Genomic DNA, 22961 nt, shown 5'->3' with positions numbered 1-22961 from the left:
GTGACAGTGGGGAAGAAGCTGTTTTTGAGTCTGTTCGTGCGTGTTCTCAGACTTCTGTATCTCCTGCCCGACGGAAGAAGTTGGAAGAGTGAGTAAGCCGGGTGGGAGGGATCTTTGATTATGCTGCCCGCTTTCCCCAGGCAGCGGGAGGTGTAGATGGAGTCAATGGATGGGAGGCAGGTTCGTGTGATGGACTGGGCGGTGTTCACGACTCTCTGAAGTTTCTTGTGGTCCTGGGCCGAGCAGTTGCCATACCAGGCTGTGATGCAGCCCGATAGGTTGCTTTCTATGGTGCATCTGTAAAAGTTGGTAAGAGTTAATGTGGACATGCCGAATTTCCTTAGTTTCCTGAGGAAGTATAGGCACTGTTGTACTTTCTTGGTGGTAGCGTTGACGTGGGTAGACCAGGACAGATTTTTGGAGATGTGCACCCCTAGGAATTTGAAACTGCTAACCATCTCCACCTCAGCCCCGTTGATGCTGACTGGGGTGTGTACAGTACTTTGCTTCCTGAAGTCAATTACCAGCTCTTTAGTTTTGCTGGCATTGAGGGAGAAGATTGTTGTCGCTACACCACTCCACTAGGTTCTCTATCTCCCTCCTGTATTCGGACTCATCGTTATTCGAGATCCGGCCCACTATGGTCGTATCGTCAGCAAACTTGTAGATGGAGTTGGAACCAAGTTTTGCCACGCAGTCGTGTGTGTACAGGGAGTAGAGTAGGGTGCTAAGTACGCAGCCTTGCGGGGCGCTGGTGTTGAGTACTATTGCGGAGGAGGTGTTGTTGTTCGTTCTTACTGATTGTGGTCTGTGGGTCAGAAAATCGAGGATCCAGTTGCAGAGTGGGGAACATGACGGAATTGAGGAGATTCGCCAAATAAAATATAGAGTGAACAGATCATGTGACAGCTCGACACCCAGCTTTATAAAACTCGTAAACAGTCGTTTGGCAGTCCAGAACTTGAGTGTGGCTGAGAAAAGATGAAAAAAAAAAATCTTTCGCTTTGGCCCCATCAGGGCATTCGCAAAGGATAGATGCCAGCAGAAGGAGAAAAACAACAATTTATACCGTGTGGGAAGAGAGGGCTGTGTACCGGTGTTCTTGCCAAGTGTCCGGCCTGATGAGTGTAAGACCAAAAGCTTCGACATGACCCCTTTTTCAGAAAAACTGACAAATGATTAAGAATCTTTTAAAAAAACGTTATTATTGTCACAAGTAGGCTTACATTAACACTGAAATGAAGTTGCTCTGAAAATCCCCTCGTCGCCACATTCCGGCGCCTGTTCGGGTACACCGAGGGAGAATTCAGAATGTCCAATTCATCTAACAAGTACGTCTTTCGGGACTTGCGGGAGGAAACCGGAGCGCCCGGAGGAAACCCACGCAGACACGGGGAGGACGTGCAGACCCCGCAAAGTCAGTGACCCAAGCGTAAATTGAACCTGGGAACCTGGTACTGTGAAGCAGCAGTGCTACCCACTGTGCTACCATGTCGCCCAACCTGTCAGCATAAGATCTACAGACTATAATAAATCACAGAATGTGTTAAACCATTGATTATCCGCCTGTAGCTTAAGGAGACCTATATTTGGCAACGTATTGTAACTATTCGTACACTGAACTAATCATAATTGTGCAATCATTTATACATTACTTCTATTTTAATGATTGTCAATAACTGTGATTAATTATGATTCCTTTGTTTGGCTGGTTTTGTCATAATTCATTGCCAGCCCCAGGTTGATTTTTCAATGAGCCAATTATCTACCTATCTATCTCCTTGCTCAACGGTTTCCCCAATTCAGTGGCCAGCTCATGTTGATTGCACAGTGAGGTAGCTGAGCTCCCTTATCAAAGAGCAAATACTGATGACAGTGCGGGATCTAGCCGTACCACTTCCCAACAACTGGTCAGAGTCCGCTCAGATAAGGAGAGCGCAGAGCACTCCAGCTGGGGCGGAGAGAGATCTCGGTCAGACTATCCTGGAGGACGATGTGCACCGGGCATTGTGCGCGTTGCATTGGCCTGTTCCTGTTGCCCCTGGCCTTTATATGCATTACAGCCAACATCCTCCTTATTTTCCCTAATGCGGAGAGAGAATGGACCGACCATATCACCGTGCAGGTCTGGTTGATGGGAGGAGTAATCGGCGGCGGACTTTTTGTAAGTGTGTTTCGCATTTATTTATGGGGGGGATATAATTGAAAAGTAAGGCAGGTTAAAGCACACTTACAATACTGCACAAGGTTCTGGCCGCCATATACAAAAGGCACTGGAGAGGACGTAGTGGTGATTTGCAAGGACGGTACCAGAAATGTGTGGCTATACAGATGAGGAAACAACAGGGTGGGTGGATCTCTTGGAAGGAAAAGGTTCTGGATTTGTAGTCCAGCAACTAAGGTAGCCGATATTCAGGACGCCAAAGCATGTAATGAGGCAGTGGGGAAGGGAACACTGACAAAGGAGAGTATTTGCAGGCACGGAGATGGGTTGAAGTGTGTATACTTCAACGCAAGAAGCATCAGGAATAAGGTGGGTGAACTTAAGGCATGGATCGATACTTGGGACTACGATGTGGTGGCCATCACGGAAACTTGGATAGAAGAGGGGCAGAAATGGTTGTTGGAGGTCCCTGGTTATAGATGTTTCAATAAGATTAGGGAGGGTGGTAAAAGAGGTGGGGGGGTGGCATTATTAATTAGAGATAGTATAACAGCTGCAGAAAGGCAGTTCGAGGAGTATCACCCTATTGAGGTAGTATGGGTTGAAGTCAGAAATAGGAAAGGAGCAGTCACCTTGTTAGGAGTTTTCTATAGGCCCCCCAATAGTAGCAGAGATGTGGAGGAACAGATTGGGAAACAGATTTTGGAAAGGTGCAGAAGTCATAGGGTAGTAGTCATGGGCGACTTTAACTTCCCAAATATTGAGTGGAAACTCTTTAGATCAAATAGTTTGGATGGGGTGGTGTTTGTGCAGTGTGTCCAGGAAGCTTTTCTAACACAGTATGTAGATTGTCCGACCAGAGGAGGGGCAATATTGGATTTAGTACTGGGTAATGAACCAGGGCAAGTGATAGATTTGTTAGTGGGGGAGCATTTTGGAGATAGTGACCACAATTCTGTGACTTTCACTTTAGTAATGGAGAGGGATAGGTACGTGCAACAGGGCAAGGTTTACAATTGGGGGAAGGGTAAATACGATGTTGAAGTGCATAAGTTGGGAACATAGGCTGGCAGGGAAGGACACAAGTGAAATGTGGAACTTGTTCAAGGAACAGGTGCTACGTGTCCTTGATATGTATGTCCCTGTCAGGCAGGGAAGAGATGGTCGAGTGAGGGAACCATGGTTGACAAGAGAGGTTGAATGTCTTGTTAAGAGGAAAAAGGTGACTTATGTAAGGCTGAGGAAACAAGGTTCAGACAGGGCATTGGAGGGATACAAGATAGCCAGGAGGGAACTGAAGAAAGGGATTAGGAGAGCTAAGAGAGGGCATGAACAATCTTTGGCGGGTAGGATCAAGGAAAACCCCAAGGCCTTTTACACATATGTGAGAAATATGAGAATGACTAGAGCGAGGGTAGGTCCGATCAAGGACAGTAGCGGGAGATTGTGTATTGAGTCTGAAGAGATAGGAGAGGTCTTGAATGAGTATTTTTCTTCTGTATTTACAAATGAGAGGGGCAATATTGTTGGAGAGGACAGTGTGAAACAGATTGGTAAGCTCGAGGAAATACTTGTCAGGAAGGAAGATGTGTTGGGCATTTTGAAAAACTTGAGGATAGACAAGTCCCCCGGGCCTGACGGGATATATCCAAGGATTCTATGGGAAGCAAGAGATGAAATTGCAGAGCCGTTGGCAATGATCTTTTCGTCCTCACTGTCAACAGGGGTGGTACCAGGGGATTGGAGAGTGGCGAATGTCGTGCCCCTGTTCAAAAAAGGAACTAGGGATAACCCTGGGAATTACAGGCCAGTTAGTCTTACTTCGGTGGTAGGCAAAGTAATGGAAAGGGTACTGAAGGATAGGATTTCTGAGCATCTGGAAAGACACTGCTTGATTAGGGATAGTCAGCACGGATTTGTGAGGGGTAGGTCTTGCCTTACAAATCTTATTGAATTCTTTGAGGAGGTGACCAAGCATGTGGATGAAGGTAAAGCAGTGGATGTAGTGTACATGGATTTTAGTAAGGCATTTGATAAAGTTCCCCATGGTAGGCTTATGCAGAAAGTAAGGAGGCATGGGATAGTGGGAAATTTGGCCAGTTGGATAACGAACTGGCTAACCGATAGAAGTCAGAGAGTGGTGGTGGATGGCAAATATTCAGCCTGGATCCCAGTTACCAGTGGCGTACCGCAGGGATCAGTTCTGGGTCCTCTGCTGTTTGTGATTTTCATTAATGACTTGGATGAGGGAGTTGAAGGGTCAGTAAATTTGAGACGATACGAAGATTGGTGGAGTTGTGGATAGTAAGGAGGGCTGTTGTCGGCTGCAAAGAGACATAGATAGGATGCAGAGCTGGGCTGAGAAGTGGCAGATGGAGTTTAACCCTGAAAAGTGTGAGGTTGTCCATTTTGGAAGGACAAATATGAATGCGGAATATAGGGTTAATGGTAGAGTTCTTGGCAATGTGGAGGAGCAGAGAGATCTTGGGGTCTATGTTCATACATCTTTGAAAGTTGCCACTCAAGTGGATAGAGCTGTGAAGAAGGCCTATGGTGTGCTCGCGTTCATTAACAGAGGGATTGAATTTAAGAGCCGTGAGGTGATGATGCAGCTGTACAAAACTTTGGTAAGGCCACATTTGGAGTACTGTGTACAGTTCTGGTCGCCTCATTTTAGGAAGGATGTGGAAGCTCTGGAAAAGGTGCAAAAAAGATTTACCAGGATGTTGCCTGGAATGGAGAGTAGGTCTTACGAGGAAAGGTTGAGGGTGCTAGGCCTTTTCTCATTAGAGCGGAGAAGGATGAGGGGCGACTTGATAGAGGTTTATAAGATGATCAGGGGAATAGATAGAGTAGACAGTCAGAGACTTTTTCCCCGGGTGGAACACACCATTACAAGGGGACATAAATTTAAGGTGAAAGGTGGAAGATATAGGAGGGATATCAGAGGTAGGTTCTTTACCCAGAGAGTAGTGGGGGCATGGAATGCACTGCCTGTGGAAGTAGTTGAGTCGGAAACATTAGGGACAATGACGGTAGGCGTCAACTCCACCGTCCTACCCGTTCTCCATAACCCTTCAACCCATTACCAATTAAAAATCTGTCTAACTCCTCCTGAAATTTACTCACTGTCCCACCACACTCCGGGGTAGCGAATTCCACAGATTCACAATCCTTTGGGAGATGCGGTTTCTCATCAACTCCGTTTTAAATTTGCTACTCTTATCCTAGGACCATGACCTCTTGTGCTGGAATGCCCAAGAGGAAGCATCAGCTCATGGTTACTTTATCTATATCTTTTATCATCTTGTATGCCTCAATTTGAGCTCCCCTCATTCTTCTAAACTCTAGAGAGTATAGGTCTAACCTGTTCAATCTCTCTTCTTATGGGTGGCACGGTGGCACAGTTGTTAGCACTGCTGCCTACAACTCCTGGGTCCCGAGTTCAATTTCAGCCCCAGGTCACTGTCTGCGCGGAGTTTGCACTTTCTCCCCGTGTCAGCGTGGGTTTCCTCCGGGTGCTCCGGTTTCCCCCCACAGTCCAAAGATGGACTGACTTGAGAAAGGACGTACTGGCACTGGAGGGTGTGCAGAGGAGATTCACTAGGTTAATCCCAGAGCTGAAGGGGTTGGATTACGAGGAGAGGTTGAGTAGACTGGGACTGTACTCGTTGGAATTTAGAAGGATGAGGGGGGATCTTGTAGAAACAAATAAAATTATGAAGGGAATAGATAGGATAGATGCGGGCAGGTTGTTTCCACTGGCGGGTGAAAGCAGAACTAGGGGGCATAGCCTCAAAATAAGGGGAAGTAGATTTAGGACTGAGTTTAGGAGAAACTTCTTCACCCAAAGGGCTGTGAATCTATGGAATTCCTTGCCCAGTGAAGCAGTAGAGGCTCCTTCATTAAATGTTTTTAAGATAAAGATAGATAGTTTTTTGAAGAATAAAGGGATTAAGGGTTATGGTGTTCGGGCCGGAAAGTGGAGCTGAGTCCACAAAAGATCAGCCGTGATCTCATTGAATGGTGGAGCAGGCTCGAGGGGCAGAATGGCCTACTCCTGCTTCTAGTTCTTAGTTCTAGTTCTGAATTCCCGATCGGATTTCCAGGTGACTATCTGACATTGATGGCCTCTTCCCTGCATTCTTCAATCTATTAATACCATGCACAATCTTATAGATCTCTGCTAGGTCTCATACCCTGGATTTCAGAGAATATAGACCCAGTTTATTTGTCCCTTCATCATAGGACAACCCCCTCATCCCAGGGGCCAATCTAATGAACCTTCGCTGTGCCACCTCCATTGCAAGCATATCCTCCCTTAAACATGGAGACCAAATCTCCACCCCATATTCCAGGTGATGTCTCACCAACACCATACACATTTGTAACAAAGCGGCTTTATTCTGTACTCCAGTCCCCTTGACCTGAAGACCAATGTTCCATGTTCCTTCCAAATTGCTGGCTGAACCTTCCTTCATTCCATGTACAAGTACGCCCAAGTCTCTCTGAACATCCATCTTAGGAAGCAAGGTCATGGAAAGCATTTCTTAATTGATTATTAAACCAGGCAGAAATGTATTTAATGTATTATGATCAAGGACCAGACCCGAACAGTGGCTAGGATACTAGAAACCCCAATATTTTATTATAATTTTGTAAGGCTTTGAGGAAAGGAACTAGGAAGTGCTGAGGGTTTTGGCCAAGGGTACAGGCTTAGAAGGCCGAAGGGCCTGTTCCTGTGCCGTATTGTTCTTTACGAAGTCTTACAACACCAGGTTAAAGTCCAACAGGTTTGTTTCGATGTCACTAGCTTTCGGAGCGCTGCTCCTTCCTCAGGTGAATGAAGAGGTCTGTTCCAGAAACACATATATAGACAAATTCAAAGATGCCAAACAATGCTTGGAATGCGAGCATTAGCAGGTGATTAAATCTTTACAGATCCAGAGATGGGGTAACCCCAGGTTAAAGAGGTGTGAATTGTCTCAAGCCAGGACAGTTGGTAGGATTTCGCAGGCCAGATGGTGGGGGATGAATGTAATGTGACATGAATCCCAGGTCCCGGTTGAGGCCGCACTCATGTGTGCGGAACTTGGCTATAAGTTTCTGCTCGGCAATTCTGCGTTGTCGTGGTCCTGAAGGCCGCCTTGGAGAACGCTTACCCGGAGATCAGAGGCTGAATGCCCTTGACTGCTGAAGTGTTCCCCGACTGGAAGGGAACATTCCTGCCTGGTGATTGTTGCGCGATGTCCGTTCATTCGTTGTCGCAGCGTCTGCATGGTCTCGCCAATGTACCACGCTTCGGGACATCCTTTCCTGCAGCGTATGAGGTAGACAACATTGGCCGAGTCGCACGAGTATGTGCCGCGTACCTGGTGGGTGGTGTTCTCACGTGTAATAGTGGTATCCATGTCGATGATCTGGCACGTCTTGCAGAGATTGCCATGACAGGGTTGTGTGGTGTCGTGGTCACTGTTCTGAAGACTGGGTAGTTTGCTGCAAACAATGGTTCGTTTGAGGTTGCGCGGTTGTTTGAAGGCAAGTAGTGGGGGTGTGGGGATGACCTTGGCAAGATGTTCATTGTTCTTTGATACTGTAATGATATCACGGTTGTGTTGTAATTTGCTGACTAACCACTAGGAGTCTCATTATTATATAAGCGAATGTTAGAGTCAGGCGACGTCAGACTGACTAGGGAGCCAGAAGAGAGAGGTTGCTTGTGCATGTTCCTACTGTTATTTATCTGTTGTTTGTATATATTTGACCCACAGTTAATGTTAATGAATTGTTTGTACAATTTAGCAACAAGTGTTCTTGTAATATAAATCAGGCCATCCGACAAGAACATTACACATACCTCGCTCCAGGAGTGATTTCATGCAAAAATAGAGATGTGGTTTATTAAACCAAACATTATTACTAACACAGTATAAAAATATATTTAACATCACGCAAGACAATATCTTACAATGAACCCTTAAACAATGCTAAGCAATACAATGACACAATAACTCAACTGCTATCTTTATTCCCACTGTATGTCCTTTTGAAGTTCTACACTGTTTACTTCAGTTCACAATGCATCCAAGTTTTCTGTCATCAGCAAACTTTTAACGCTATATTTGTGTTTATATTTATACAGCAGCTTAAATTTATATGGTACCTTTAACTTTGGAGGGTATGTGGGCTCACGGCGAGGGGGTGGGTTTGAGAGGAGGGGGTGGTCATGAGTTGGCATGAGGAGATGATGCAGAGGGGGTAGTGGAGGTTGGTGGCTGTGGTTGACTGTGAGGACTGAGGGCTGGAAAGCCTAAACCTGACGGATGCGAGAGGGACAAAGTGGCAGAGGGCCGCGAGGGGCCATCCAAGCAGCTCGCTTTGACGCCCTGTAGCCCGAGTCCACTATCGATAGGCAAGCCTGAGCTCGGCATGCGCCCACGTTCCCTGCCCCCCTCCCCCTCCCACCGAACAAGACCCCGGAATTTGAAGCACGCTTTCCTGAGCCAGGCGCAGTTCACTGGGAATTGTGCTCGCCTACGGAGCAGAAATCCTGACCATTACGTTAGATGGTCCAAGAATTACGTTTCAATTAATGTCTTAAAGGGGAAAGTGAGGTAGAGAGACACACAGAGTTTCAGTGAGAGAATTCCATAGCTTGGGGCCCATGGCAACAGGAGGCATGGCCACCAAAGGCGAAGGGATTCAACTTTGGGACGCACAAGAGGCCAGAATTAGAGGAGCACCGATTTCTCCCAGGATTGTCGTACTCGGCAGGTTGCAGAAGCTAGGGAGGGGTGAGATCATGAAGGGATCTGATAAAGATGAAAATTTTAAAATAAAGACGAGACTGAATGCAGGAACGGGCGGGTTGTCTGATGAGGAAAGGTTGGGTTTGTGTCCGCTGGAGTTTGAAGAGTGAGGGGCGACTCGATCGAAACCTTTAAGATCCTGAGGGGGTGTCAACATGGGGGGGATGCGGAGAGGATGTTTCCTCTTGTGGGACAATCGAGAACCGGGGGGGGGTCACTGTTTAAAAATAAGGGGGTGGCCCCTTTAAGACGGAGATGAGGAGAAATATTTTCTCTCAGAGGGGGGCAGAGTCGCTGGAACTCTCTTCCTCAAAAGGCGGCGGAAGTAGAATCGTGGTATATTTTTAAGGCAGAGTTGGATAGATTCTTGATTAACGGGGGGGGAAAGGTTATATCGGGTGAAAGGTTATCGGGGGTTCGGCAAGCATGTGGGACTGAGGTTACAGCCAGATCTTATTGAATGGGGGAGCAGGATGAAGGGACCGAGTGGCTTCATCCTGCTTCTAGTTTGTATGTTCAGATGTACGTGTGTAATACACTGCTTGACTAGGGAGTTGGTTTGCAATCATGGGATGAGGGTGGCGGTAAGAGAACGGGGCTTGCCGACAGACAAGACATGGGCCAACATTTTCCAGGCCTCTCAGCCGGCAGGATTGACCGGTCCCGCCGATGGTGCCCTCCTTCCCCAACAGCCCTCAGCCCCGTCCCGTCACCTCGGTGGGGGAGGGTGCTGGGAATGCGAAACCCTATAGAATCGGGAGATCCCGCTGCCCACCAATGGAGGGCTGTCTCCGCCACTGGAAAATACGCCACGGGGGGGGGGGGGGGGGGGGGGCATGGATGGGGGAGTAGAGAATCCTGTCGCCAGCGAATGGTGCTCCTCTGAGAAACACCCAGCTGGGGGACTGGAGAATCCACTCCATCAGCAATAAAAGACACGGCCCCCGAACCAGAATTTTTTCATAGATTATAGAATTTACAGTGCAGAAGGAGGCCATTCGGCCCATCGAGTCTGCACCGGCTCTTGGAAAGAGCATCCTACCCAAGGTCAACACCTCCACCCTATCCCCATAACCCAGTAACCCCACCCAACACTAAGGGCAATTTTGGACACTAAGGGCAATTTATCACGGCCAATCCACCTAACCTGCACATCTTTGGACTGTGGGAGGAAACCGGAGCACCCGGAGGAAACCCACGCACACACGGGGAGGATGTGCAGACTCCGCACAGACAGTGACCCAAGCCGGAATCGAACCTGGGACCCTGGAGCTGTGAAGCAATTGTGCTATCCACAATGCTACCGTGCTGCCCTTATTTGATTATCTTTGAGAAACAAGCCTCTGCCCCGCCCCCGCCCTCCACTGTTCTCCTGTTCATCCTCAGCTTCAAAAACTAAAAGACCCCTCCCCCCCCCCCCCCCCCCCCCCCCGCCCCCTTGCCATCTTTGCTCCCCACATGTTCCAACTTTTGCAATTCGATGACCTGACAAAATTATACCAAATGAAGGAGCTCGCCTCGGTGTGACGTGGGTTCTCTCCTTCCCCCTGCACTCGCCTCCGTTTGATTGTTGGGCACATGTTTTTATTCACAGATCCTTTGCCCTGCGTGTTCTGCTGTACGGGCCGGGGGGAAAGGATGTTGTGGAGCCGGTTGCTGCGGGAACAGATGCCGGGTAAGACGTAAGACATACAAACTGTCCCCGTTTAGCGTGTGGCCGCCTTGAGAACTCCTGGTTGGTTCTCTGTTTTGAAAACATAATGCAATACATAAAAATAAAGACTTGCATTTATATGGTGCCTTTCTTGACCACTGGATGCCTCGGAGAGCTTAGCAACCAGTGAAGCGCTTTTTGAAGGACAGTCAGTGTTGTAACCTGAGGTCAATTTGCACACAGCAAGATCCCATGAACATCAACACCACAATGACCTGCTTTCGTAATGCTAATGTGAGGGATAATCTATTGGCCCCAGGGCGATATTTCTGAAAAGAGGAATATGCTGCCAAAGCTTTTCACCTTACACTCATCAGGACAAATTGCCACATTTTAAACAATCGCAAGAAGTGACACGACGGGTGCTGATTTGCTGGCAGGTCGATTGGCCTTGGCAATGCCCTGAGGGTGTACTCAACCAACCCGCGCTCGCAAACCCCCAAAACAAAACGTCCACTGTTAGATGGGATTCCACGATTGGGCAGCACTTGTTGAACAATAGCTGTGTGCTAATAGCTGCACTATCAGCTCAAAATGTGCTCCACTTTTACCAGCGAATCCAGACCAGGAGTTTCCAACAGCCCTTCAGGATCCCTTTATCTCGACTGAATTCCACTGTTGCAAAAACTCTGAGAACCAACCAATACTGTCTTCCCAATTACTGTTAAAATCAGTTTCACAGACTACAGTAAGATATTCCAAACTTTAGGATTACTTCCAAAAACTTTAGGTTACTTTTGAAACTTTTAGAAGTGTAGCTTCTCACCAGCCAATTCCTTCTCAGCTTTGCCTGTGATGGCCATGAACAATATCTTTTTCTATTTCCAGGATTCTAGAACCAACCGCCCTTCAGTTTCTCTGGAGTTTGCTTTCTTGCACATTTCTCTATTGTACAACTTTTCCTCTTTTGAGCAAAGCTGAGAGGCCATTCCTCTCCAGCTTTCAACAGCAACCGTTCTCCCTCGCGACCTTCCGGCCTGGAGTTTCAGCCTAGTGTGAGAAGGACGCAAGGGCCCCAATGTTTCAGCAGGAGGTTTCACAGTTCCCCCGGACCCGTTCAAAATGTATCAAATTTGTAAATCATGGCCTAGAAAAATATAAAAGCAGGGCTGACTTGACATCGTAAAGTCAAAACCGGCGTCGTAAATTCAAAACAGGATGACCACTTTTAAACATCGTAAGTGCCGTATGGCTGTAACCCAAAAGTCGCAAAGCCGAGCACTGCCTTTATAAATATTGCGGCCTTGTGGAGTCCGTGGACACATGTGTTGTGGGCTTCTTGCAAACCTCCCACTTCAGATTTGCTTGCACTTTAGTCCCACCCACCACACCCGGTGTGAAGAGGGACGAGGTGGGAGGAGGGCTTCCCCGTGATCCTGCTCCTGGCTGAAGTTGCCTATTAACAAGTCTAGGCAATGGAAGACAGAGGGGGGCGGTCCCCTCTGGCCTGACAGTCTGTCCCTCCTCTGCGGCCACGTTTGCACCCGTGTCTCCTTGGAGGGGGAGCATGTGGTGTCTGCTGGCCTCTCGTGCCCGGTGGGCACCGCAGAGACCGGGGCATTTAACCCACCCCGTGAATCACATTTAGTTTGGGCGTTTTGAGCTTCCTTTGGAATTTGTTTCTTGTCTGTCGCAGTAGCTCTGGAAGGAACTACAAAAGGGGATAGCAGCTGCCGTATTCTCGCCTGTCTGCCAGTTGAACCTCTTTCGATCGACGTAGTTAACTCTATTTGCATTTTCTTGTAGATGCTGCGGTCTGTATTCTCTTCCGCCTTTGGTTGCCTGGGCGCCCTGTATTGTCTCAGTGTTTCATCTGCTGGTTTGGCAAATGGGCCGTTGTGTGATATTGGCACTGGAGACTGGGAATACCCCTTCCAGAATTTGGAAACAAGGTAGGTCACAAACTCTGCCAGCCGAACGTGTTTTGAAGTTTCATTGATTCATTCCGGGCGACAATGAAGCGGAAGGGAGCGGAATGGCGGAAGGTAATGGGCAAAAAAAAGGAAGCTTTTAAAAATACCTTCGAGGGATGCGGGCGCCACTAGCAAGGCCCGCATTCGGTGCCCGTCCCTAATTTCCCTTGGGAAGTTGGTGGTGGTGAGACGACTCTCTGAACCGCTGCAGCCCAAGAGCTGTAGGTACACCCACTGTGCTGTCAGGGAGGGAGTTCCAGGATTTCGACCCAGTGATGGCAAAAGGATGGCCGATAAATCTCCAACTAAAACCAAAGCAGAACTCTGCTGGGGATCTGAAATGGAAATAAAACCAGGGGAAGTTAGAAATACTCAGGAGGTCTGGCGTCATCTGTGGAGAGAGAAATAGAAGCCGGAATTCTCACTCCGTTGGGATTCTCTTTTGTCTCTCTCTCGGCACAGAAGCTGCCAGACCTGCTGCGTATTTCCACCACTTTCCCCTCTTTCATAGAATGCTGCGTAGGGAAGGGAAGGGAACTTGCAAGCGGTGATGTTCCCCATGCACCTGCTGCCTTGTCGCTGTGCGGACTGAGATGCTCATTCATTTGTCCCCCACCCCCGCTCGGAATGTTTCCAATCGTCACTCCGCCCTGAGCTCACCGCACCCCGTCACCCGAGGGAAATTCAGCTCCTTCCTTCTCCTGTGGGAGATCGTCTGGCGCAGTGGGAAGCCTCCCTGCCTCTGAGCCAGGAGCTCTCGGTTCGACTCCCACCCCAGGACCTGATGGCCAAGGAAGGTACGTTCGTAACACGGCCAAAAACGGATTGAGTGTCAACCTGCAAAACCCCTTCCCAATGCACGCTGGAAGAGCTGGAGAGATTCCGGGTCAGTCACGCTTGATGTGGAGTGGCACCCCTCAAGCTATGACCTTCTGGCGACAGACCTCTTCCAGGGACAAAAATCCCCATGGGAACAGATGAAAGTCTGCCTTGTGCGCCACTGGGTGTAGGAAGAGAGGCAATCAGCAACTTCCCCTGTGCGTGGAAAAGCGGAGGCATGAGTGAGCACTATTACCCACATAAGGGCTTCAATTGGCACAGGGTTGGAATTCTAGAGTTTGCTAATTGATTGAATTGTCCACCCCACTCTAATCCCAGAGCATTAGCCTGGGCCCCTGGATTACTAGCCTATTGGCATTAGCACTACACCACTTGCCACCCCCCCCCCCATGTTTGTAAATAGGTAAGAGTGGTGGGAGGGCAGAACAGGATGAGAATGAGGGCATAAAATAATAATTTTTCACCCCTCTCCTCCCATGTGTTGAATCTGATTGAAATCCACCTATTTTCTCCAGCTACCTATCCAACCAGACTGTGTGGGAAATTTGCAAAACTCCCCCCAATATCGTCATGTGGAATTTGGTGCTCTTCTCCATTTTACTGGTGTCCAGTGCGATCGAACTGGTCTTCTGCGCGTTACAGGTCATCAATGGATGCATCGGGGTTTTCTGCGGAGATTGCCGGAAGAAAGGCGGGAAAGATGTAAGAACTTGTTTCACGTCATCAGCCTCGATCAGTCATTCTCTCCTCCAGGGGTTTTCACAATGTTGCTTCTTCCGCTTTTCCAGTACTAGGTCTAGGCTCCATCTTCAAAGGAACAGAAGGAGGCTGTTCAGCCCATTGATTCCATGCTGGCCCTGTGTAGAGCACCCCAGTCAATCCCGCTCTATTCCCGCGGCCCTGGGCATTTACTTCCCTCAGGTCTCTGTCCAATTTCCATTTGTCTATCCATATGTCTATCCATAGACCTCTATAAGATCACCCCTAAGCCTCCTATGTTCCAGGGAAAAAAGTCCCAGCCTATCCAGCCTCTCCTTATAACCCAGACCATCATTTTAAACAATCGTAAGAAGTGACACACGGGTGCTGATTTGCTGGCAGGTTGATTGGCGTTGGCATTGCCATGGGGGCATACTGAACCAGCCCACGCTCGCAGACAGCCAAAACTAAACGTCCACTATTAGATGGGATTCCGCGATTGGGCAGCATTTGTTGAACAATCGCGAGTGTGCCAATAGCTGCACTAACAGCTCATAATGTGACTCATTTATACCTGCTCTGAGCAACATACATTCATACACAGGGACCAGTTCTCTGCAAACAAAAGGAACATGTTCAAGTGTTACAATCCCAGTTGATGTTATCATTGGATGTAAAGATCCCAGAAAAGAACCTAGGATCTAAAGACCATAATTGTTTTTTATCAAACATGAAAGAACAGAGTCACATGACCACAAATTAGTTTTACCAACAAGAAAAACATTTATTAAACATGGAAAATTGGATTACGCTACAATATTCCATTATTCCCTCCTTAGCTGAACACTCAGATTTTAAAAAGTCCCAGCCTATCCAGCCTCTCCTTATAACTCAGGCCATCAAGTCGTGGTAGCAATCTCGTAAATCTCTCCTGCACTCTTTCTAGTTTAACAGCAGGGGCTGTTTAGCACAGGGCTAAATCGCTGGCTTTGAAAGCAGACCAAGGCAGGCCAGCAGCACGGTTCGATTCCCGTAACAGCCTCCCCGAACAGGCGCCGGAATGTGGCGACTAGGGGCTTTTCACAGTCACTTCATTTGAAGCCTACTTGTGACAATAAGCGATTTTCATTTCATTTCGTATCCTTCCTATAATAGGGGTGACCAGAACTGAACACGGTATTCCATATGTGGTCTTACTGTCGCTGCAGAAGAAAAGGTTTCCCTTCATTTCACTGTTGCTCGCTTTACCCAACCACCTTAAACTCGGTGCCCTCTCGTTCCCGATCCTCCTGCCAATGGGAGCAGTCTGTCCCACCCTCTCTCTGTTTGGCTGGGACCCCTCGTGATTTTGACAAAAAAACGCCAAATCAGATTTCCCCGCCACTTTCTGCTCATCAAGGGAAAACAGCCCCAACTTCTCCAGTCTACGGATCTGACTGAAGGTCCTCACCCCCCGGAGCCATTCTCGTGAATATTGACCGCACTCTCTCTCTCTAAAGCCTTCACATCCTTTCTAAGGCGTGGCGCACAGAACTGGAAGCAATACTCCATCTGAAGCTGAACCAGTTCGAAAGCAGTGCATCAGAGGGTCATCGCTTTTCTGCTCTACCCCCAAGTATAAAAACGCAGTATTCTTGTATGCTTCATTATTCGCTCTCTCAACCTGTTCTGCCACCTGTAATGATTGAGGCGTCAGGCCCCTGTCCTCTTGAAGCACTTTTTAACTTCTGCGGCTACATTCGTGGCTGATTGTCCCTGGAGAGGGAGCATGCGGTGACCATGGGCACTATCGAGGGCCTTACGTACCCGATGGGTACTGCAGGATCTGGGGTGATTTATTGACCCCTTTAATCACATTTCACTTTGATGTCTTAAGTTTCATTTGCTCTTTTTTTTAAACTTATCACTGAGTTTGTTTCATCGGTTCAATCAAAATAGTCGGAGCCCCTTTCGAACTTTATCCTTTGTTTTACATTGTTTATTTGCATTTTTCCCAAGTAGAATGGATCACTGTATCAGATTTCACCTGCCCCTTGTCCTCGCGAAGGTTTTCCCAATGTTTACAGAACTTTTATTTCTAAATAGCAAAATTGGGAGGGTGTGCTTCTCTGGTCCTCAGCTACTCAAACGTTGTGTCTCGCTTTGAACCCTGTGTGTGGCTCAATGCTCAGCACCTTCTGCCTGTCGCCGTTTTGAAAGCTAGCTTTCATTTTAAACCCCCGCTGTGTGTTTTTTATTACAGGACGATGATTTGTGAAGGTGCTGGGCCCGAAGCGGTGATGAGAAGACAGTTCCTGCTGTAGATTGGTCTGATGTGACATGCCCTTCTGATCCTAGCCTACTGCTTTCTGTTTGGCCTCTCTTCTGTCCTGCCTCTCTCTCTCTCTCCCCGTTTTCATTCTTACAGCATGGCTATGCGGCACTTAATTCGCTCTCAAGAACTTTGGGACGGCCTGAGGATGGGAAAGGCCCTAGACAAATGCAAGACGTTCCGGGTGGCACGCTGGCACAGCGGTTACCACTGCTGCCTCACAGCGCTGGGGACTCGGATTCAATTCCGGCCTCCGGTCACTGTATGTGTGGAGTTTGCACCATCTCCCCCGTCTCTGCGTGGGTTTCCTCCGGGTGTCCAGTTTCCTCCCACAGTCTAAAGATATGCAGGTCAGGTGGATTGGCCACACTAAATTCCCTTTAGTGTCAACAAATGTGCAGGTTAGGTGGGGTTATAGGCATTGGGCAGGGGCGTGGGCCTAGGTCGTGGGTTTTTTCAGAGGGTCGGTGCGGACACGATGGGCCGAGTGTCCTCCTTCTGTACTGTATGAATCTATGGAAGGATGACCAGCTCTTATGGCATACAATAAGGGACACTTCGGCCTTGGAACTGGCCAGTGGGGGATTGAATGTGCTGGTGAGCTGCCAACCATAAGGTTGTGGGCAGGGCAGATTGGAGTGTGAGAGAGAGGAGGGGTTGTGGAAAGCATGGGAGCAGGCTTGGATGGGGGTGAGTTTCATCATGGGTGGGGGTTGGGAAGGGCTGGGGGGGGGGGGGGGTGATGTTGAGACCATAATTGTGGGTTGCGATTAAAAATGTTTCCTCCCACAGTCCAAAGATGTACAGATTAGGTGGATTGGCCACCCTAAAATTGCCCCTTAGTGTCCAAAGATGAGGTTAGGTAGAATGGCCATGATCAATGTGGGGGGGGAGGGTTGTGGGAATAGGGTGAGGGAGTGGGCCTAAGGTTGGGTGCTCTTTCGGAGGGTCGGTGCAGCATCGATGGGCTGAATGACCTCCTTCTGCACTGTAGGGATTCTATGGTTCCATGAAGTGGAAACATCGAAGTCCACTCTGTCGTGTCCCTTCATAAAACTTTGATTACTTCGCCCCGGCATTTTCTGGTTCACCGCTCAGCCCGAGAACTGCCCGAGATCTGACCTCTGCTCCCTTGCCTTTCTTCCTACGTGCAGCCCCAGTTGGGGTGGGGTGGGGGGGGGGGGGGGGGATGCTTTGCCATCCTTTTGACTGGGGTTCCTGGTGGAGTTGGAGCTGGATGGCAAGGGCGAGTGTGAATATGTGAGTGGTGTGCGTGAGTTACCGCGGGCGGGATTCTCCGGCCTTGGCCGTGACGGGACCCGCCGCGAGCGAGGGCGGAGAATTTTGGTCACCGTGTTTCCATGTGGCACAGTATTGGGATTAAGGCAGGCAAATCGGACATATTAAATTCACTGCAGAACAACATTGGGGTCAATTTAAGAAGTGGCTGATTTTAACTCTTGCTCAATGTCCCCCTCAGCAACTGTCTACTGTTGTGGAATGGGGAATCTACCCTGATGTCTTTTCTTTGAATAACAAGAGAGAATCCTGCATTGCCAGAGAAAATCTGTGAAAAAGAAAAAGTGAAAGATAGTCACAACCTGGCAGTGCTGATTAATTAGTGTCATTATTGTGGGTTTTAAAAGCTGATAATCCTCAGTGGACAGTCAACTCAGGGCAATAGGAAATCTCTTTGGTGGATTGGCCATGATAAATTGCCCTTAGTGACCAAAAAGCTTAGGAGGGGTTATTGGGTTACGGGGATAGGGTGGAAGTGAGGGCTTAAGTGGGTCGGTGCAGACTCGATGGGCCGAATGGCCTCCTTCTGCATTGTATGTTCTATGTTCTTTAAGTTTTGAATTGATCAGACTTGATTTCAACACATTGATAATGGAGGACGAACCATTCAAGGTTTATCACTGGTTCTAGGGCATGTTTCGCTCCATTGTGTACTTAGCCATCCCAGTATGTCTCCCCTTTCTCAAGCCCCATTTCATTGATACAGAATTCCCACATCTGTGGGGACAGTGATGGATTTACAGACAGTCGACAGATTACATTGTCTTGTGACGGAGGCAGGCTTCATAACTGAGCAAAGAAGACACCGGTTTAGACGGGCAGCATGGTCGGCGCAGGCTTGGAGGGTCGAAGGGCCTGTCCTGTGCTGTACTTTTCTTTGTTCTTTGTTGACACTTTTCATGGCTGATGAACCTTCCCCGGACATTGCGATCACGAAAATGTGGTTCCCCATGGGATCTCTGTAGGGAGCTGTGCCCAAACTCCCAGCCCGTGGGTTCCCCTTTTGATCAACTCTCCAGACGATATCACGCTGCAGTGAAATATCCAGGTTAGAACATAGATAGAACATTACAGCGCAGTACAGGCCCTTCGGCCCTCGATGTTGCGCCGACCTGTGAAACCACTCTAAAGCCCATCTACACTATTCCCTTATCATCCATATGTCTATCCAATGACCATTTGAATGCCCTTAGTGTTGGCGAGTCCACTACTGTTGCAGGCAGTGCATTCCACGCCCTTACTACTCTCTGAGTATAGAACCTACCTTTGACATCTGTCTTATATCTATCTCCCCTCAATTTAAAGCTATGTCCCCTCGTGCTAGACATCACCATCCGAGGAAAAAGGCTCTCACTGTCCACCCTATCCAATCCTCTGATCATCTTGTATGCCTCAATTAAGTCACCTCTTAAACTTCTTCTAACGAAAACAGCCTCAAGTCCCTCAGCCTTTACTCTCCAGCAGTTTAATCACGGATCCTCTCTGTATGATTCTCCCACCCGGCAGCAACGTGTCGATCATGGTTCAGGAATATCGACCGTACGTCCGCCGGCTGGAGAGGAATCAGTTTGTATCATTCGTCCCCACTTTTCTTCATATTACTGATCACTTCGCTTATCAAAGTGGGTACATTAATTGATAGAAGTCGTAGAGAACTCCACAGCTATAGATGAAATGTATCCTGTACTAATTGCATTAATGGCATGCTATTGGGGTTGAGCACTAATTAGGGATCTGTTTCTGATTCTGGTAATCGAAACAGTTTGAAATGTAATTGGTTAGTGAAAAAGTGTACCTCTGTAAATAAATACTTCTGAAAGGGTGAAAATATGGGCTCCAGTTGTATCCTTCACCACCTGGCTTCCTGGAGTAGAACATCAAGAGAAGTGCTGATGGTGGGATGAGAAACAAAAATTAAATATTGGTGAAGTGTTGACTGAAAATGATGCTTTAAGAATCTCTCGCCGTCTCCTTCCTGTAAATTTTAAATTTCTGATAGCTTTTTGTGTTACAGAAATAGTTTACCATGTTACTGTGGCCAGGCCAATTTTATATGCGAAATTGGGGGTTCCCAAAATGGGATCCGCGCATCCCCGGGGGTCCTCGAAGGGTTTCCAGAGAGGTTGTGAAACTGACGGCCCCCACGTGACCAGTAAACGCCAGTTCAAACACACAAAACTTTAAACGTATTCGAGAAATCAAGTGGGTCAATCAGAGAAAGGCCTCTCAGAACACTGGATGCTGATAGGCTGACTAATCAACCAATAAGGAATTTATTCCATCTCGCTGTTTCTCGGCAGTATAGCTCGTTGCCAACAGCGAGGCCGAGGTCAGGTGATACGGTAGCACAGTGGTTACCACTGTTGCTTCACAGCTCCAGGGTCCCAGGTTCGATTGCCGGCTTGGGTCACTGTCCGTGCGGAGTCTGCATGTTCTCCCCGTGTGTGCGTGGGTTTCCTCCGGGGGCTCCGGTTTCCTCCCACAGTCCAAAGATGTGCAGGTTAGGTGGATTGACCGCGCTAAATTGCCTTCAGTGTCCAAAAAGGTTAGGAAGGGTTACTGGGTTACAGGGATAGTGTGGAGGTGCGGGCTTAAGTGTGGTGCTCTTTCGAAGGGCCGGTGCAGACTCAATGGGCCGAATGGCCTCCTTCTGCACTGTAAATTCTATGATTATGACTATGGTTCTATGAATCGGCCAGACGCTGGGTGACGGTGGCTAGGGGAGGCTGCACATGGCCTACATGTCGTAGTGGTGGGGGTGGGGAGGCCTTGGAAAAGGACGGGGAGGGGGGGGGGGTGGCCAGAGCTCTGGGAATAAGTGGGTGGGAAGAGGGAGTTTGTGCCTCGGAAAGGAGCAGGGTATGGGGTTTGGGCCTCGGAGAGAGGCGTATGTGCGTGTGTTTGTGAGAGAGAGAGGTGTGTGTGTTACCATCCCAGTTGATGTTAGAACTGCACGGGAAGATCCCAGAATGGAACCCTGGCTCCAGAATTTATCATGGAAAACATTGGGCAGGAGTTTCCGTGTGGGAGGCAGAGACGGCTCAGATTTGCCTGGCGCAGGACCTTCTGATCCCCCTGCTATCAAACGGGGTTTCCAGATGAATAGACCCCTCGTTGCTGGGGAACCTGGGCCGGGATAGATTATCGGCGAGACCAGAAAATCCCGCTGGCATGAGTGGCTGGAAAATTCCGACCATTTTTCAACTGAAATGTAGAAATTGTCTTGTTTTGAATTGGTCCCTGACAGGGTAAGGGAATGAGCGAACTGAACCAGTATCAGCTCACACATCGCTGCAAATCACTACGAGCTCCATTTCACAAATTATCCAGCAGGAATAAATCATTTCTTAGTCACCAGAACAGCAATTTTCACCAGTTGGTGCGGAGTGTTTCCACCTCGAGAGAAAGATCCCAAACTTCGGAAAACGTATAATCGAATAATTCCCCCCCCAGAAACAAGATTTACATACCAAGCTGCAGAGAAAAAAGGTTGGTTTGCAGGTGCAGCAGGTAATTAAGAAGGCAAGTAGAATCTGAGGGATGAAGTTTAAAAACAGGGAGGTTATGTTGCAGCTGTATAGGGTGCTGGTGAGGTCACAACTGGAGTACTGTGTACAGTTTCGGCCTCCATACTCGAGTAAGGATGTACTGGCACTGGAGGGTGTGCAGTGGAGATTCACTAGGTTGATTGCAGAGTTGAGAGGATTGGCTTATGAGGAGACACCGAAATTCAATTAAATAACCTGAAATTGAAAGCTAATTCCAGTAATGGTGGCCATGAGGCTATTATCGATTGTCATAAAAACACATCTGGTTCACTAATTTCTTTTGGCCAAGGATATCTGCCACCCTGACATGGTCTGGCCTACATGTCAGTGCAGACCCACAGCATCACGGTTGAATGTTAACCTCCCTCTTAAATGATCAACCAAGTCGCTCACATCTCCCAAAGCACCACAGAGATGCGGAAGTGACTGCAGTGGCTCCTTCCCACTTTCTCAAGGGCAATTAGGAACGGAATGTTGATGCTGGACTTGCTCGCGTCGCCCACATCCCCTGAAAGAATGAAACAAAATAATTGGAGGCAGTCAGAACGACCAAGGGCGATACGCTAGGTGGGCGGGACGGTGGCACAATGGTTAGCACTGCTGCCTCACAGCATCAGGGACCCGGGTTCAATTCTGATCTTGGATGACTGTCTGTATGTAGGTTAGGGGGATTGGCTATGCTAAAATTGTCTCTTGGTGTCCAAAGATGTGTAGGTTGGGTGGGGTAACGGAGATAGGGTGGAGGCTTTGTTAGGGAGCTCTTTCAGAGGGCCGGTGCAGACTCGATGGGCCGAATAGCCTCCTTCTGCACTGTAGGGGGCTATATGCTTCTCCGATCTCATCTGTTCCCGCCCCGCAACACGTGAGATCGGAGAACGTGGCGTCCCAGCCAAACGTCCATTCACATCCAGCGGGACCGAAGAATCCCAGTCTCGAGCGAGGTCGGAGAATCCCGGCCAAGGAATGCCTCAACCTGGTAACTGGCTTTCCCAGATTAGAAGCGGCCAAGTCTCCAGCAAGGGGCAGGCAAGTTGGCGGAGTCCAAAGTAGGGATGGTACGTACCACGTCGTCAACTCCTTCCATGGACCCTGATGATTTAACTTGAGAAGGTTTCGGTCCTAACACCATAGACTCGGCAAGTAGTGTACTGGTAGCTGAGATTAGGTCTACCCGCCCCTTTGCGGGGACGACAAATTCCCTCCTTCTCAAATGATCAACATGTATTCTAGCTTCACGGCCCTGTCGGTCTATGACAATGGATACTGGCCCAGTCCCAGCAATGACTCTCCTGGGTAACCATTCTGGTCCTCCATCAAAGCTCCGTACACTCACTAAATCTTCTGTTTGAAACGAACTGCCTCTCTTGGCTGTATCGCGGTGGCCTTTCTTTGAGGCTTCCCTCCTCCCGACAAATTTGTGAAAATGTATTCAAGTATGGTCCTGAGGCACCTCTCCATTAACAACTCAGTTGGGCTGACCCCAGTGGTGGTGTGCAGGGTTGAATTGTACGAAGCAGGACTGGCTGATTTGCTTGTTTCTTCATTGACGCTTTGAGAGTTTGGACAGCTCATTCGGCCCGCCCATTTGACGCGGGTTGGTAGGGGGCCCTGTCCCCTACGTGCTGGATCCCATTGGACTCATCAAAGAGTTGAAAAGTGCGGTC

General features: G+C 48.5%; 1 protein-coding gene across 1 annotated transcript; it reads left to right on the top strand.

Annotated features, from left to right (window-relative positions):
* The first annotated feature begins 1934 nt into the window (after positions 1-1934).
* tm4sf5 (transmembrane 4 L six family member 5) lies at positions 1935-17168 on the top strand. The gene is made up of 5 exons (XM_072493380.1): positions 1935-2164; positions 10568-10648; positions 12434-12579; positions 13956-14142; positions 16382-17168. Exons 1-5 carry the CDS (start codon positions 1994-1996, stop codon positions 16394-16396), a joined length of 600 nt encoding a protein of 199 aa, XP_072349481.1. The 5' UTR covers positions 1935-1993; the 3' UTR covers positions 16397-17168.
* Positions 17169-22961: the final 5793 nt, after the last annotated feature.

Source organism: Scyliorhinus torazame, chromosome 31 (genome assembly GCF_047496885.1).
Source record: "Scyliorhinus torazame isolate Kashiwa2021f chromosome 31, sScyTor2.1, whole genome shotgun sequence".
In the NCBI taxonomy this organism is placed as follows: Eukaryota; Metazoa; Chordata; class Chondrichthyes; order Carcharhiniformes; family Scyliorhinidae; genus Scyliorhinus; species Scyliorhinus torazame.
Note: the sequence above shows the minus strand (reverse complement) of the source record. Positions and strands in the feature narration are given on the sequence as shown.

Excerpts from the sequence above, each read along its gene's own strand:
- tm4sf5 (XM_072493380.1), top strand. The coding sequence starts at position 1,994 with ATGTGCACCGGGCATTGTGCGCGTTGCATTGGCCTGTTCCTGTTGCCC. Across the intron at positions 10,649-12,433 it reads GCTGCGGGAACAGATGCCGG|ATGCTGCGGTCTGTATTCTC; the intron begins GTAAGACGTAAG and ends ATTTTCTTGTAG. Across the intron at positions 12,580-13,955 it reads TTCCAGAATTTGGAAACAAG|CTACCTATCCAACCAGACTG; the intron begins GTAGGTCACAAA and ends TATTTTCTCCAG.